Raw genomic sequence first — 18,458 nt, 5'->3', positions numbered from 1 at the left:
GATTTAAAGAGCTTTTCATAAGCGAAGAACTGAAAGCTTTTCAGAAAGAAAGGTTCAAAAGAATTTATTTCACCTCTGCCTGGTGAGTGTCATGCCTTGCAAAATATGAAAATCACCATTCTATCTTTGCAGAAGTAGAGAACAGAACTGTAGAAACTGATAATGAAAAATTTATTCAAAAATGCCACCTTCAAAAACATTAACTTCCATTCCTCCCCCTATCCCTGCCCCCTGAGAAAAAAAAAAAATCTAACACCCATGTACTCGATGGGCTTTCAGCCTCCACAGAGGATTTTGGTCCATGGACAAGCGCAGTTTAGAGCAACTAGGATCTATGGGAAGGTGCGCTGAATTATGCCAGTCTCCTAGCATGCCAGCTCATGTGGCTTCACCCTCTTCAAGGATGCTGTGACATTGCTTTATATGTTCATCCAGACAGAAATACAGAATATAGAAAACACAGCAATCTACGGGGCGCTTCACACCAGTCATTTTAACATGCTGTGGTTCTGCGCTCAAACGCTCTAGCCTTTCTGACCTTACTGACTTCAAAATCATCAAAATCATAAATATTTGAAAATGAGATCAATTACCTGTACTGGACATTTTGTTGAGAAACATTACAAGAAATAAAATCAAGAGTTTTCTTTTCATTAGTTATCTTTTTCATCCGTATTCTTGAAGGAGAGACTATGGACCCTGTCTAATTTCCATTCCTGACATGAAGAATAAATGCAGACCTCTTTACAGAATCATTATTATCACAGAAAGAGCTGCTATTTCACACAGAGCTTGGGGGGGGGGGGTTGATTGTCTGAATGCTTCATCTTGGGAGCCATAGAGCATTCAAATGTCAAATCATTAAAAATGCACATCACTACCTGGAACAGAATACAAAAAGACTACCTGATCTCTGACTCCTTTAGACATGGGTATGTTTCCTTCCTGGCTCTCCTCCCCAAACCCACACCACTGCCCATGATGCTGGCACCCCTCCAGGCCCAACCTCTTCTACATCTACTCTAAAGCAGGACACACAGGCACGTTCAAGAACACATGGGATACTTCTCCTCCACTCCACAAGGCATCCCAGACCTATCCTAGCCCTAGCATTCTCACAACTCCACAGAGCAGCCCACAGCTAGCCTAGCCCAACTGTATTCTCACAGCCCCACAGATGTGGTGCAGCTGGACTCTTTCTCACACAAATTTGTTACCGTCTTGTCTCCGCAAAGTCAGCTTTGTTCTCACAAGCTGCTGTTTTGATGAAATATCACAGCCTCAACTTGCCAGGAGATGATGACACAAGTAGCATGAAGGACCAACACCTCCATGTACAATGCTCATTCACACACAAAACAGAGGAACAGTTAACATTACTCCACACGAAGGTCAGAGAGTAAGGCTAATATATGCTTTCTTGGTTATGGATTCCCTGATTATTTTTTGCATTGCCAAGACATTTTTGGGCAAAACTGTGTTCCGTTTAAATCTTTTGAAAAATATTAACAATTTCTAGGTACAACTTTTAGGCATGATTCAATTTTCTTCCTTTCAAGCCAATATTAAAGGTTTGTCTGAAGTATGTCCATTCACACTGCTCATTATGGTTCCAGAATCTCTGCATTAGCACCATCCTAAGCTAAGCCACACACTAGCACAGTTTAATTAACTGGCTCTGATGAAGCTGTTGGATGAAGAGATTTGGATTTGGCACTCAGATGCTCATTGCAGAAAAACACCAGGATGAAGAAACATAACAGATGGTCCATGCCCTTTTATACAACATGAAGGGATACTGTGATTCACTGCAATCACTTATTCATTCCTTGGTGTGGAATTATCTCCTTTCATAGCATCATTTTTGCTGTTCATTACCGTATGAATCACTGATGCAATGCTTGGAAACAAATATGAATGGCCACTGATGGGATTAGTAGCTATAAACAGCAGCAGTAAACAGCAATAACAAAAAAGCATATGGTCACACAGGTCTTAAGCCACATGGATCAAGAACACAGTACGTACGCCTATCAGGCATGTGATGTAGGCGCTCAAACTAGATGTAAGTGAGGCCTAATGAATGAACATTTTAAAAAGTATACAAGCTACCTTCATTTTTTTTTCCAGTACAAGCGAGCAAGCTGCATCGATCAGACACAAGTCTACATATACATAACAAATCATCCTTTACAAGCTCAGTCTTCCTCCATTTGTCGAGCTAATGTACAGATGAAAAACTCTGTCCTGGAGGGTCACTCGCAAGGTTAGTCTGTGGCTAGGCGGTATCCTGTTCTTGGCCTATAGTTCACAGTGGGTATGCTCAAACTGCACTGCCTGCAGCTCACTGATCAAATGTGTGACAACTTACTGGAGGGGCAAATGGGCTATAAGAGCAGGGAGCCGCAGCGGAAAACAGGATTAGCCCCGGATGCAGTGCAGTTGGGCTTAGTAAACAGCATGAGACTGGAGGGGAAGGGAAAGATCTGTTTCCTGCTGGAACACCGAAAAAGGAATCTCACAGATGTCCGTGTTGTTTGAGAATGGAGACAGACTCCGTTTGGTACACACGGATGCTATGGCCCGAACTGTGGCTTGATATTTCACCAGCAAAGTGTGCAGTATCCGAATCAATACACTGACACCTGATTTTAAGGAATAAATGGCTATTTCGTTGCTGCTCACAGAGAATTTTAAGTTCACACTTCGATTGTCTTATGCAAATCGTGCAGCACTTCCCTGTCACATCCCATCCAACGCACTCAAAAAACCACGTTCACCTTTGACTGACTCCCAGAATTCTAACAAATAAAACTGAATAGAAAAGCAAATACACAAAATTGCAGTGGAGTATAATGTGAATAACGTTACAGCACACGTTTATCCCAGCAAAATACAGACAAATGACCTTACTGAAGGTGACATGTCATTAGTAAGTGATTACCATCAAGGACGCGAACTGGGTTTAGATTTACAAGAAAATAACTTTTTCAAAAAGAAAAAAAAAAACACAGAACTGCCACCTAACTAGTTTCTGATGCTGTTGTCACGCTCGCCACAGCGCTGGACAGAAGGTTTCATAAACGGCTGGCTACCTTATTAGCTAACTAATTAACGTTAGATCATATTCAACCAACCCGCATAATACCTAACACATTATTGACCAACTGCTAGATCCACAAATTTAGTACCTAGAAAGCCAGCAATTTTGGTTGTTTAATGGTGTCATTTGGGAAGCAGTGTCAGCTACCCAGATAGTGCAAATTAGCTACACAAATGAGCAATTTAGTAAGCGAAAACGCGTCCATTCCGCAGCTTACACTGATGACAGTGTCCGTCATATTGGACGATACAGCACCGGGTAACGGTCTCGCAAACTAACATTTGCTAAGGTGGTCTTTTCCTTTTTCCAGGGATTCCAGGAATGCATCACATTGACTAGCTAAGACGAACACTTTAAGAAGAACACTTTAACGGCAAGCTAACGTTAGCTGGGATACCATAATATTTTTCAAAGCTAGCTGAGGCTACCTAGCTAACATACCCAGGTGCATTAGTCAATTAGCTTACTAGATTGCTAACTGCCTATTTTAACCAAACCTGTCTTGCCACAGCGCCTGGTTTGACAATCCGCATTTGAAAGCTCAAATGAACATAGCTAGATAGGGCACCATCCAGCCACTGGACAACCTTGCGCAGCTAACTGGCTACCTAGCTAATAAAGCTAGCAAGGTACAACGTCACTCAGCCAATTCAGCTAAGTTAGCTGTTTAGCTACAGTGTCGAGCCGTAGCTAGCCATTATCTGTATGTATTTTAAACGAAAATCAAGCAAAACGTTTTGCTATTTACCTATATCTCCAGCGTCCATGCCGTAGCTGACACCGATGACAGTCTCCGCCTCGTCAGACGCTACAGCACCGGTTAACGGACTGCCTTCCACGGCCACGGACAGGCTCGCCGCTCCCTCTGCTGCAGCTTCCATTCAGAATCCAAAAACAAGCAGGTCGAATCTTCCAAATGAAAAACCCACTGCAACCGTGCAAATACTGATTAAGGGGAAACGCGGCGTTCGACCTATATCATTAACTAAACCAGACATTGACCAATTTAAAATAAAACCAGTCGTGCAATCCTCAGTTGTGTGTGTCTTTTCATCGGTGCAGCGTCAGCGCCCGCACACGGTACCGTCTTTGCTTGATGCTGCTGTCTTGTTTCTCTTTCCGACTCATTCTTCACCAGAGCTCTCCATGGGCTGTACGTCACACTTTCCTGGGTAGGCAAAGCTAACTCTTCTACGTCATCTATGTAAAATGACGTATTGCAAAAGTACATTGCCTAATTCATCAGTCTATATTTATTCTAGAAGAATTTAAAAGATCCAGTTTCTAAAGATATGTGAAATAATGCGCAACCATTATGCAGTGGAAGATAATGTTAGTGTTAAACATGAATAATAGCATTATTTGTCATGACCTAAGTACAATCCCCTACTACCATAACAAATATGGTTATTCATACGAGAATTAGCCTGATTTTTCTTCATCCCAGCAGGGTACGATAAAGCCACACGTTAGTCTCTTTTAAGCTTTTGAACAAAATGTCCGGGTGTATATACAGCTATGGTATATGACCTTCCTTATGTATAATCAGACAGTTCAGCCCCTTTGGAGGCAAGGGTTTTTAATTAAAACAGCTCTCATTCACCACACTATGGGAGCTGCCAGGGGAATATACCCTTACATATTGATTTGTTCCCTTTTTGTCTTGAAAGCCAATCTTTGCCCTGAATATCTGGTGTCTTTGGCACAGTGACAGCTCCACACTGGAGACCCCATTTGTAACCCCAGCATCAAACTGCTCGGGTTTCAGGCTATGGTTGACAAGCCCCTCAAAAAGTCCTGACGTTAGCTCCCCGGTGCCAGGAAGCAGGAAGAGAGAGGAAAATAGTTGACTGAGCCAAATAACATGACAGAGATGAGGAGAGCAGGCTGGGGAAAGCACATCGGCTCTGAAAACTATGCTGTGACAGGGGTGAGGTGGGCAGGATGCATCTGAGAACAGAAAACATATTTAGATTTTAATACAAATGAAGTAAAACAAGCTAAACAAATGAAGGAAATAGACTGTCATCATTTCAATTGGTACTTCACGAGTTAGACCTCAGTCCTTGAATAATTAATATGTTGTCGTCGGGAGACTCAAAGACTCCTCAAATGAAATGTTTTGTATAGTTCAGGCCAGCTGATTTATGTACAGCACAACATTCTACTGCTCATACAAAAAACGTAACTTTTTTCAAGGCTTTATTTCACTAGATTTCAAGACCAAGATATCTTACGTCATATTACATTGTTCTTTTGTCTCCTCCAGATTTTCTTTCTGTATATGTTTGTATGAAATACATTTAGTCACCCATGGTCTTAAACCACAAATATTTTTCCAGTGTCCATAACATTCAACTGTTTTTCGTCATTCTTGGTTTATAAACTGTATGGCTGTATACACATTGTCATATCTCTTGATTCTAGCTATGCATAGCTATGCTTCATATTGTGGCAGGACAGAACATTTGAATAACATCTCATAGCATCTTCTGATCGGGTGCAAAATTGGTTGTAAATTTATTGTTAATAACTGTGTTTGAAGTACTATTTATTGCTATTATACATACACCTCATAAACCCACTATACATTAAACTCACATTTGGTGCATTGAATGGGAATAGACTGCAATTTGTGCTGGTCATATCTTTAGCCTCAAGAACACACCCAGACACACAATATGATAAATGCAACAATGCTGTTTACATTTACTTACTGTAATCTATTTTTCTAAATATGATTTTTACATTCATTTTAAAAGCATTCAGTCATTCAGTCATAGTCAAACTATTTTTCACATGTCTCTAAATGTAGCATTGCCCATACAGTCACCAGCACTTTTTTGCTACCTGCAACATGTAGTTTGGACTGCACAGCATATGTAATATTCTGTAAATGTGTACTAAAACTGGTCTGTAATGAGTTCTTAAACTCAACATAACAGTTCACTGATTAGGCTCAGTAAACAAACATCAAAATGCCATCTGCAGCTGACCTCGCCCTCAATTGTAGTGGTGTGTTGGAAGTTACTGCAGATTACATAGATTAGTGGTTGTGATACAATCAAATCCACATTTGTTTTAAATTCAATTCCATATCCCTTGATCGTCTTGAATTTCATGCTTGTGTCACATATACAACCACAAAGTAGAGATCTTTGAATGGTGCATACAGTACTTAACTTGTTAGAGGCACATGCATGCTTTTGCAAGACAATCCGTCCAATCTAGACAGTAGGGGGCGCTAGAAGAGCATTTTCATTGTATTCTTTTCGAATTTAATGTCTGAATTTACGTTCATGGTGCTGTTAAGTGTTTAATTTATTCTCTCTTACAACATGATTTCGTTAATTTGTATAACAGCGTGGACTGACCAGAAGCCGAAACTTGTGAAAACTTAATTGTGAAGCAGTGGTGTTAATGATATGCTTTCTGGAGTAAAGGTATTCAAAATTAAAAAGTTAAAAGTTACTCCTCTGTCCTCGGTACTCAGTCTCGATGGGAGAAAGTATGCCAAATAATACATGGTATAATGTTGTGAAATGTATTAATGATCTTACATCCACATGCCAAAAGCACTTATACAACATGCAAATACTGAATGTTGAATTATTTCTTAGACAAACACCTTTCCATGAATAGGATGCTATACATATATTAAATTTAGTGTTGATAATTCCCAAGATAATTTCAACGAGATTGCTTAATTTTTTTAGAAAATCATGATAGGAATAAAAAACAGGGTCTTGTTATGTTATAGATAAATCAGTTAATGAATCTGAAAAAGCCCAGACAGCACTATCTGAGGCATTATCAGTAAATATTTCATGCAGGAAACCTTGTCAATGGGTGACTTTTTCATGTTAATGAAATATTAAAGTGAACTTAGTTGTGCAAATTTGCATCTAATTCCATACCCCATCAATCTGCTGGATTTTTACTAATTTGAGTGTGGTTATGTGCCTTACTCAAAGTATACCAGTAGTGTGAGGCCATGACTCCAGGGCCAAAATCGCCACTGACATTCCAATTTAAGTCCATGATCAACAAGGGAGCCTGAAACACAGAATGAAACGTAGTTCTATCGAGAACTACGACTGTAAATTATTATTTGGTGCAGAGCTCCCGCTATACGCTGTAAAATGTAACATAGATTCATAAAGGCCACAAAAATCACTTCTGACAACTGGCACAATGGCTTGATGAGTTTATTGTTTCACATAATTCGTCTGACATGTTTTCTACCATACATATGGTTGGTAATAGGATGCATTACTGATGAAGCCTTGATGGTTGTAAGGTTCCTCTCAGGTGGTGTGGCTGGGTGCAGGATGACCTCCCAGGGGGGTTGCACGCCGGAATCATCAGGCCTGTCCGGTCCGCCAAGCGGGTTTGTAGACAGGCCGTCACTGGTCTGGGTAATGGACACACCAGCTCCCAGCAGGCCACAGGAGAGGATGGGAAGGCAGATGTGGGAGTGGGCCAATCATGAATCAAAGGAAGGTTCAGTCATTTTTTGATGGATTACAGGTAGTTGAGAAGATCCTTTTCTATTTCCTGTTGTAAGAAAAAGATTGTTGCTTTTGGTGTGATTCCTAGGAGGTGAACAGTCAAGCTTCCTTGAGAGGCTGTAGCATTAGGACAGCATGCACATCTCAGTAAACACACATACTGTGTTTATTTTCATAAATAATGGGCAAAATCCAGTTTTTGCACAACAGGATTGGTCCAATAAATCACCAAAATACCTCATGTGAAGTCCAGTAAACTTCCGTAGAAATCTAATTCCATTATATAAGATGTTATTTCAGCCATGCAAAAATGTCTCTATAACCAATTTGATTATGCACCAAGTATGTAAATCGGAATGAACGGAATTTGACTGGAGACCCATTTGGTTTTGGTAAGCTTGCATTTCCTGTCAGCATTTAGGAGGCCTCTCATTTCTCCAACTCCACAGTGTTTTTGTACAGAGGGAATCAGCTGACACTCCTATTCACTGTTGAATCTCCTTTCATAAAAATACCATAAGTGCCAGCTTCAGCTCAATGAGATGTTTTGGACGTGTTAGTACACATCAGAGAAACAAAGCCTGTATTGTTTTAGCAATTGGCTGAGGATTGGCACCAGCTCTCAGAGGCAGGGCACGTCCCCCTCCCTGAGTGTCGCCCAACTATCTCTCCACAGCTGGGCAACCAAGGACAGATGGCCCTCTGTACCTCCTTCCCCATCTGATATAAACCTCCTGCACAGCAAGTCTGTGGAACAGGGCTGCACATTAACAACGCTCCAGCCAGGGACTCCATCCACATGAAAGGTGTCGATTGTGTATAAGGCCGTCAGTAATGTCACACCTCTGAGGTAAAATTACAGGTTGTCACAATAAAACGTTAGACCTTTCCTTTTGTGGTCAGTATTTTAGATTATACTTTACTTACAATGGGATCCTCCATTGGTGAATATCTTTTCACAACCTTTCCCTCTTTGTCTATCAGAAACTAAAAAACAAAATAGACAAAAATGTAAGGAATTGTCAACACACCTGCATTATGGACACTCCTCAAAATAATACTTCTAAGCATGCCTCTGGGATATGTATCTTAATATGGCTGAATCATATTTATTGTGTAAACACGGGTTTGGAACAGGCCTATGTAACTGATCTCAACAGTCACTATTAGAAATGAACAACATATTGCTGCTGTTCTGCTCAAGTGGTTTACTCCATTCTTCTGCATGTGGTTACAGATTCAAACTGATTTCTCTGTTACTAGTGCAATGGTACCAAAGGAATTCAGTTCAAGATGTAGAATCAGAAGTTGTTTTCTCCGTATAAACACGAGTGATGTGGGAATTGAATTGAAAATAAAACATCAGAAATAAAAAGGCATTGCTGGACAGTACGGTCTCAGCTAATTAAAGACGTCAGCTTAATAGGCAGGTAGCATAACATATGGATATATAAGGCAAGGTCTTGAGAAGCTCTTGAATGTAGGAAATACTGTGTTAACTCCAATTCAGCCATACACAGTACACTGTCCATATTGATCTGAATTTTCAAATGTATGTAACATGATTTACACTTACCTTGGTGAAATTCCACTTGATATAGCTAAGAGGGAGAAAAAAAAGTATACCATCAGCAATTGCATTATAACCAAGTACAAATGATTAATGGTTCCACACCCACTTTCACATTTTACCAGGTTCAATAAAATTGTGTTTTTTTGCCAAATCAGGTAATTGTGAGCATCCTACACACACAATAATAATGAAGTTCATTGGGAAATGATGTGAAAAGATCCAGATCTTGTAAACTTGGGAGAGAGGGTGTTCAGAGACACAGGCTTTCCCCTGCTCCATCTGTCTCTAATTCTGCCTGTAAAAGACATCTTAGACCATCAGTGGCCTCCACTCACTTCCCAAAGGTCCCTCTGCCATTGGGCTGCTCCTTCAGCCACTTCCACAAAGGGTGTGCGTTTGCCCCATTCACATCGATCTTACTGAAGAGGTCGAACTCTGCGTTATAGGACTTGGCGAACTGCTTGATCTGTGCTTCTGTGCCCGGTTCCTAAACAGACAGACGTTATCTGATCAGTCTTCTCTATTGGCAAAGGCTGGGTTTTCCAGCTGTTCAAAACACCAACTTCATCTTAATCTCAAGATGCAATTGAAATGTAGAGGTGTTTCTTATCGACAAGGTTTTTTGCCATTCAGACTCTACTGAACTGAAGTCACTATCGTCTGAACTGAGTCTATATTCACCCAAAACCTGCTCACACACATGTGCATGGCTATATTTTCACATATCTAAGTCGAGATAATTCAAGATAAATTTGAGAATGAAGGCCTTTATGTTGTGGGTTTTATCAGTATTTTCATTATTCGATTCTGAGCTCATACCTGTTTGGCGAACTGGTTGGATGGGAAAGCCAGGATACGTAAACCTCTCTCAGCATACTTGGCGTGCAACTGAGCAAACTGAGTATAGTTTACTGGAGTCTTGCCTCATTTGGAGGCTACATTGGTGATGATACAAACATGGCCCCTGCACACACAAAAAAACACATGTGCACAATTTAAAGGGACTGCATTGGTAAACATGTATCTCATAGACAAAACCAGTCAGTGACATAACATTATTGTCAGCGGATTGAACTTTTCAACTCCATTATCAGCAACCAGGGGCATTTAAAAGATTAGTTCTATGTGACTGTTGAATACAACTTAGTGAGTGAAACTTCATGCTACAGATGGTCCTATACAACCTTTGGGCACCATACGCGTTCACAGTGATCCAACACACTGTGAGAAGATCCCAATTGAACCTGCTCACCTGTACTTTTCCAGTGAGACCTCATTGCCATCGATGTCCTTGGCTGAGAACTCATAAATGGACTGTGCTGTCCTCCACTCCTCCCCCTGTGCTGACTATGGAAAGAGGGAATGTGAGATCAGTCCCATACACACATACGCACACACACACACACACACACATACACACACACAAACATACATACACAATTCTACTTGGGTAATGCACGTATGCCGTCTCAGCAAGAGAGGAAAAGTGGCCGTTGTTCCATCACAATTGCCTGATGTTTGACATGCTAACTGAAAACAGCATTGTGTCCAGGGAGCATTGAGCTGCCCTATTGATATTTACTCATCTGTTGAGCATACAAGTTAAATTGCAGTATTACAACACATAACAAAATTTCAATGCTATATGGATTTTGTTATTTTAACAATATTTAAAGACCCTGTCCAATCAACAATTTCAGCGTCAGCAAAATTTGGAATGTGAAATTTAGAAAAATCAAGTCATTCCGACAGATGAAACTAATCAAAGTTCTGACTGCCATTATAACACAAATCTTCTCCTTGGGCTTAACAAATTATATGCCTTACCACACTCTGCAGCAGCAGGGAGAGGAGCACAGAGGACCCCAGGAAACGCATTACTGCCTCCAGCAAGATTCACTGGCAGCAAGTGCCTGGGATTCTGTTCCCAGTGTCTGTATGAGAGCTCTGGCTGCTTAACAATCCTCTAATTGATAAGCTTTTTCAGCCATTTGAACAAGCTCTGATTGCCCTATACATAAGCCTCTGAGTTAATCATTAATAAGGCACATCAGACATTTAATCTGATTGGTTAGGTTTTATGCTGACTTGCAGAAAACAAAGAATCTAAATACTTTCAGCAGTTGTTATAACGAGCAAAGACACTGCTATCGCAAGCAATAATACAGAATGATTTGTTTGTGGCAAAGGTAACAGTGTCATAAAACTATGGCAATCGATGACAAGGCAAAAATGCCTTGGCTGTAATTACTGGATCCATTCTTTGGTAATACAATTAGTTTCGGCTACTTCAAAATGACCTCTGAAGCCATTACACAATTGTATTACACTAATTCTATCGGGGGGAAATGCAGGAACATAGTGGTAAACCTTTTTAGAATGTTGTACATTAGGAATTTACAGGGATTTGTTTACCAGTTTTGTGTGAGGATTATTTCCTACCTGAAGGTACAAAGTGAGTTCAACATAGACCTCTTCATAGACACAGGAAAATGTTACATTCAGCTTCGTCCTCGAACCTATCTGTACCAAGCTGACATTTTGTGACTGTATGTTTTGAAAAATGTTTCTCCTATGTTACTTTAACAGGGAGAAATCCAAATACAACCTATTAATGTTAATGTTTACATTCATAAGCTGACAGTGTGTAAAACTCCACTCTCAGGTTTCCCAAACCAGAGTAGTCAAAATAAATTGCAATTTTAATTCCCACAATTCCCCCTTCAATCACATATTTAAGGGCTTTGGTTCTAAAAATCCATGTGTTCTTGGTACTAGGCCTAAATTGGCCAGAAAATCCATATTTATATCCATATTTATAATCTACAATTTGATTTTAAATTTGAACAGTCCTGCTGTTTCAACACTGAGAGAGTCTTCTGTTTACAGTGGATTACTCATTACACGCCCTCTACACAGGACTTGATCATACTAAAACCCTGGTAAACAAGAGCAGCAGGGGGTCGTGATTTAGGCTAGGTTGTATTACATCCATCTGAGGTCAACCAAAATGCACTGCTAAAAATAGGAGGGCTTTGATGAGACATGATGAGATACGGAACTAATACAAGCTAAGCTGTTTATTAATGTTGGAGCAATTGCATAACACAAAACTACATGATGATACAAAGTATATTGTATCATTAATACACAGGTACAGTCCATATGGTTTTACTTGTTAACCCTTATATCTACCCCTTGAAAATTGCCATAAACAATTAACATAGTCTTTCCACCTAGTCTAGTTCAGCTTGGCTATAAAATGATAAACTATTTGGCAAAATGACGTGGAAAACTGATTACATAAAACAAAAAATTGACAAAATACAGGTTTAAAAAGATCAGTTTTTCGGTGGTTGAATTATGTGTAAATATTCTGACATATTTCAGCATGCAGTACTTTAACCTGCATAATTTTTTGGCCAGAGATATTCTAATACTACACAAAAAATGCCCCGAAGAAGAGGTCCCTGATGGAAATTGATACAACATTTATCTTTTTCTCTTCTTAACTCACAACTGCTTCTTCATTCTGCTCCAGCCTACTTTAAGCCCTGTGTTTAGAACTGTAGTTACACCTCTTACGCAAGGGCCCTCCTCTGATGACTTTGAACGTCTGGCAGTGTTGGACTTTATAGTTCAACTACTTTGTTGGTGCTTGTTGGCTACCATCCATGCAAACATTGACTCTACACAGGTCTTTATCTTTGGAAATTTTCATGGTTTGTGGTTCCCCAAGGCAAACAGAGTAACCAATTAAAGAATATGAACATATGAACATAGGGTCAAAAATTAAATTTACAAAGAATAACCCAAAATGTTATGGAGAATTAAGAGTAGTATGTGCAACAAAAGGTTGCAGTACATAGAGCACAAAAAGTATAAGTTTAGTTTTGTGTGCTTAAAAGCTAGCTCTATATTTAACTGCACTTAAACAGGTTATTTATTTAGCTGTTATATGGGCCAAGCATTGCCTGTTTCAGTAACTGACTATTAGCAACAATCTGTATTGGTTTATGTAGTAAGTGTAGTAGGTGTCAGGGCACAGGTGCAGACTCAAATGCAGACCAGGCAAATTCAAGTTCCAAGCTGCTTTATTCAAATCACAGGGCAAGCTCATGGTGGCAGTAAAGGCAGGGTCAAAAAACCAGGAAAGCAGTCCGAGGCAGAACAAACAGGAGCAGGCTGGGTCAAACCGGGCAGGTAGGCATAACAGGCAACCAAGGCAGGGACAAAGTCAGAACAGGATCAACACAATGAGAAAATAAGGCAGGTACGTAACAGAGAGGAGAGGGGAGGGGAGGGGAGGGGAGGGGAGGGGAGGGGAGGGGAGGGGGGGAACTGAGACAAACTGGCAACAAGACAGAGACAAGCAGGGAATATATAGGGCTGGGCTGATGAGGAGATGGGATGCAGGTGGGCAGGCAGGCAGGCAGGTGGAGGTGATCAGGAAATCAGGTGGGCAGGGAGAGGGCGGAGAGCAGGGCAGGGCCGGAAAACATGGGAACTGTAAACAAAAGCACATGGATGACACTGACAGGGAGAAACAACAAAACAACAGCTAGGGGGGCAAAGTACTGACAGTAGGTCTGCCAAGACAACACTGAATTTTTGAAACTCCTAAAATAACTCTATATTTCTGTGCATATTTCTTTCAACTTTTAAACCATGCCTTTGATAGACAACCATGATTCCATTAATGCAGATCAATTTCAATTTTAATTTTTTAAGAAATAAACCAGAATTGGTCTTTATTATATCTACCAAAAAGGCATTGCATTACATTACTTGATGGACTAAAAAACACTGCCATTTACTGAAAGCATATCTAGGAGACCATGCAAGCTGAGTAGTGTTTCACATCTTTGGACCTCAACAGCACATACACTCAATGACCACTTTATTAGGTACACCTATCTAATACTGGGTAGGACCCCCTGTAGCGAAGGGCGAGAGCAGTCACCCCACCCGGCCTTGAACCCGGGTCTACAGGGTACCAACCATGTGACTTTGACCGTGACGCCAAAGAGCCAGTCAGAGCACATACTCAACCATAGTGACGGCACTCCGTCACACCCCCCTTTGCCCCCAGAACTGCCTGAATTCTTTGTGGCATGGATTCAACAAGGTGCTGGAAACATTCCTTAGAGATTCTGCTCCATGCTGAAACAATAACATCACGCAGTTGCTGCAGATTTGTCGGCTGCACATTCATGCTGCAAATTTCCCGTTCCACCACATCCCAAAGGTGCTCTATTGGATTGAGATCTGGTGACTGTGGAGGCCATTGGAGTACACTCTGCTAAATAAATAAATAAATGTAAATGTAAATGTACACTGAACTCATTGTCATGTTCCTGGAACCAGTTTGAGATGACGTGAGCTTTGTGGCATGGCGCGTTATCCTGCTGGAAGTAGCCATTAGAAGATGGGTAGACCGTGGACATAAAGGGATGGTCAGCAACAATACTCAGGTAGGCTGTGGCATTTAAACGATGCTCAATTGGTATTAAGGTGCCTAATGTGTGCCAAGAAAATGTTCCCCACACCATTACACCACCACCTCAAGCCTGAACCATTGACACAAGGCAGGATGGATCCATAGATTCACGTTGTTTATGTCAAATTTTGCATATCGGCAAGGTTTTTCCAACTGTGTTTTTTGTTTTTCGCACTATTCTCTATACACTCTAGAGACTGTTGGGCGTGAAAATCCCAGGAGACCAGCAGTTTCTGAGATACTCAAACCATCAGGCACCAACAATCATCCATAGTCAAAGTCACTTAGATCAGATTTTCCATTCTGATGTTTGGTCTGAACAGCAGCTGAACCTCTTGACTATGTCTTTGTGATTTTATGCATTGAGCTGCTGCCAGATGATTGGCTGATTAGATATTTGCATCAACGAGCATGTGTACAGGTATACCTGCTAAAGTGGTCACTGAGTGTATTTGTGCATCTCAGTTATCCAGACAGTATCTGTTTCACCTTCATGGAGCTTCATAGACTCCCTTTCGAACTCTCTCTGGCTGGATGCATCTGGGCTGTTTTGAAGGGTTAAAATCTAATCTGTAATTTGGAAAATTGTCTTATCTGTGCTCCTTTACAAGAAGTTGCAGATTTACATCAAGTAAGGATTCATGTCCTCCATCGTAGTCCTCATTGATTAACATGGAGAAGAGCAAAATGACTACTACTCAAGAGAACTAGCTCGTTGAGCTAATCATTTTTATTCGAGCATGAAGGCATATGTCATGCCACAAAGGGCCAAGAGCATGCTCTTCATCTTTGCATGGTTCCAGGAGGGAGCATGAGTGGAATCCCTAGAGGTCCAGAGGTTGTTTGGCAGCCTTAGTGGTTCCTTTAGGCTTGCTGAGGATACACCTTTTCCAGAGATGGTTCCTGTAACACAATCTCCACCCCAAAGGGGACAAGAGACTCAAGGTTCAGGGGAAAAAGAGTCTGTACAATGGTAGTGTACCCATGCAGAAACAGACTCTGGCAGGCTATGAGGAGGGGGCAGAGATTACAGATATATCCCTCAGTGACTGTCAGTCACTGGATCAATGGAATCAGTCAATGGAAAAACAAGGATCAATGAAAAATGATGGCCATCTCACAAAATGATAATTTACAGATTTTCTCCTTACTGTCTCACCTGTAACTTAAATAACTTAGAGCTCAATACCACTAATAAAATATCTCTCACGTACATTTCAAGAAACTTGGAAGACAGACGGTAAGACCTATGCTGTGATGATATTGTGAGAAAAAGAATGAGCTGCATATCCTTTCCTTCTCTACACCACCTTGATTTTAGCTAACAAATAGTGCTAGTAGTTAACAGAATAGGCTTCCTAGATAAAAGCATATAAAGGTCACACACAGCCCTTGTACATGTAATGTTAACAAATGCCATGAACTAGGTGGCTGATTACCCAAACAAATACCCATGCATGAATAGAAATTAGTACCAATTGATGGCTGTATTAGGTTTCCCATTTTTGATAGAAGAACCTGGTTTTTCAAGCTAGTCTCCAGGATGCTGCATTCTCTGGTATTTAAAACAACATTTTACTTATTCTAGCGACTTATTCTAAGCAGTCTACGGGGGGGAAGACAATATAGTGGAAACCCCAAACACTATATGAATGGTTAAGTTCCAAGGAGTTGCACCCTATGCCTTCAGAACAGCTTCAACCCTTCTTGGAATGCTGCTATCCAAGTTTTTAATGGTTTCTAGAGAGATACTGGACCATTCATTTGGTGATTTGGGAGACCATGGAAAGTGTTTGACCTCATCCTGGTGTTCATCAAACTACTCTTGAAACGGTTTAGCAGCGTGGGGGCATTATTGTTTTAGACCGTGGCAACATCTTGGAGAGACAATGTTTGCACCATACAGTGCACATGGTTGCCTAAAATGTTCTACCTCGCAGAGTAATAATCAGAGTCAGTGACTCCCCATGGCAAATCGACCACTATGTTTAACAATTGGGAACAGGATACATGGATTGAGGGCTTAGTTTGGCTTTCTCAAAACACAAACCCACCCAAATATAGGGAAAAAATAAAAGACAACTTATCAGACAATATTACTTTCTCCGCTACTCAGAAGTTCATGTTTTGTGCTATGTGTTGCTGTGCATTGGCCTTGGTTACAAGGGGTTTCCAAGTGGCAGCCCTACCATAAATATCAGTTTTGTGAAGCTCATAGTTTTTGTTGAGACTGGATCACAGAGGTGTACATTTAGTTCTGTGGTAATTTTTGAGGCTGTTGTTTTGTGTATCTTGGAATGATTTTTGACACTGTTCCCTTGACACATTAAATAATTTTGCCAATTCTGTGACTGAAGCATATGCATATGCAGTTTGGGCAACTATTTGACTATTATAGGAGAAGCATATTGGCAACTAGTATTGACTTTAATATGAATGGCACATGTAGACTAGATTTAAATTACAATTTAATTACTCGAAAATACCAGAAGCCCTTTTTCAGTTGCCATTTCCATTATTTTCTCTGCCCTTGTATGAGTGATGTTAAAACTTTGTTTCTGCCTCCCCAGTTGAGGAAAATTTATCAAAACTTATTCGCAACATTATAATGTTATTAAATTTTAATATTGCACTGAAAACAGCCTCCTAATGCTAGTTAAAAGTATTACTAACAACTAAAACTCTTTCAAGGAGATGAGGTTCAGTTTCACTGAGTCTGCACCTGAGTCTAAAAGAAACCTCTGTAAAACTTTGCTCAAATTAATATCATTGGTCATTGTATTTGTTCCTCATGATGTTTACACAATGCAAGCACTACCCACCATACCAAGAACACTGTTCAGCTGATTATCTGCCTTTGACAATTCATCTGTTTTGAAACACACCAGGAAAAGCGGAAGCCCTGTGTAATATGACAATATGTTTAGTGTCTATTTATTTAGTGTCTAAATGGTTTACATAATGATATATCATCGTGTATATGTATGAATGCTACACATGTGGAAAAACAAAATCTCCACTTACCTTTGTTCTCCTAAAGAAAGCCATAGTCTGAATCAGGAATGCAGTGAAATAACCTTATTTTTAAATGGGATGTCAGTTATGGAAATACCATGTGAGACTATGCAAACATGCAGGCTCTACAGGTAGAAGGTTTTAACACAGACTGGTGTAGATGTCAGTAGCCTTTATATGACAAACCAAACACTTTGCATTTGTCTTAATCCCCTCTACAGTCACCCAGGCCACTAAAATGTTTCACTAAGGCTCTTTCAGTTCCAATTCCTTAATAAAACCAGGCACTTTTCACCCCCAGTATGCTACACATGCTTCTCTTCAGGGTGGTTTTTGTCTGTTTTTTATGTGACAGTGCTCTCACAGTTTATTGCTTCCTGGTAATTTGCTGTATCAGGTGTTTGGATCATAGGTCAGTTTACACTGTTATTTTGCAACTGGTTAAACCCTTTGTCCATTGTTTGTAGGTTTTTTGAACTTGATCAATACCTGCATATCCACTTAATAGTAATAAACAAACAGAATGCTGTTTCACAATTCTGTCAGTGAAACAAAATGCCATGTAAAAAGCTACAGTTTCCTCAGTTTTATTATATAGACACAGCAGACATTTTTCTCCATGTAAAGTATAACTTAAACAATATTAATACAGCAAACAAAGAATCATTTGATATAAAACTGAAAATATTTGGCAGGATCCTTTTTAAAGACATCTTCCACGGCAAGAACAGAATAAAAATATTTCACCATTCTGAG

At 40.2% G+C, this 18,458-nt stretch overlaps 2 protein-coding genes across 5 annotated transcripts in view; both read right to left on the bottom strand.

Annotated features, from left to right (window-relative positions):
• Positions 1-4,231, bottom strand: part of LOC118772452 (phosphatidylinositol 4-phosphate 5-kinase type-1 gamma-like) — a 42,029-nt gene extending 37,798 nt beyond the window's left edge. For all 4 annotated transcript variants that reach the window (XM_036520799.1, XM_036520800.1, XM_036520797.1 and 1 more), the window contains exon 1: positions 3,852-4,231. In XM_036520799.1, coding sequence (XP_036376692.1) covers positions 3,852-3,984 — 133 coding nt within the window. In that variant the 5' untranslated portion in view covers positions 3,985-4,231. The remainder of the gene's footprint in view (positions 1-3,851) is intronic.
• Positions 4,232-7,293: 3,062 nt separating this feature from the next.
• LOC118772906 (phospholipid hydroperoxide glutathione peroxidase-like) lies at positions 7,294-11,164 on the bottom strand. Its single transcript, XM_036521565.1, has 7 exons — positions 11,015-11,164; positions 10,440-10,534; positions 10,007-10,151; positions 9,523-9,674; positions 9,191-9,215; positions 8,542-8,601; positions 7,294-7,660 (listed from the first exon to the last, which is right to left on the bottom strand). Exons 1-7 carry the CDS (start codon positions 11,063-11,065, stop codon positions 7,628-7,630), a joined length of 561 nt encoding a protein of 186 aa, XP_036377458.1. The 5' UTR covers positions 11,066-11,164; the 3' UTR covers positions 7,294-7,627.
• Positions 11,165-18,458: the final 7,294 nt, after the last annotated feature.

This window comes from Megalops cyprinoides, chromosome 2 (assembly GCF_013368585.1).
Source record: "Megalops cyprinoides isolate fMegCyp1 chromosome 2, fMegCyp1.pri, whole genome shotgun sequence".
Classification (NCBI taxonomy): Eukaryota; Metazoa; Chordata; class Actinopteri; order Elopiformes; family Megalopidae; genus Megalops; species Megalops cyprinoides.
The sequence above is the reverse complement of the archived record's forward strand: the minus strand, read 5'-3'. Positions and strand labels throughout refer to the sequence as shown.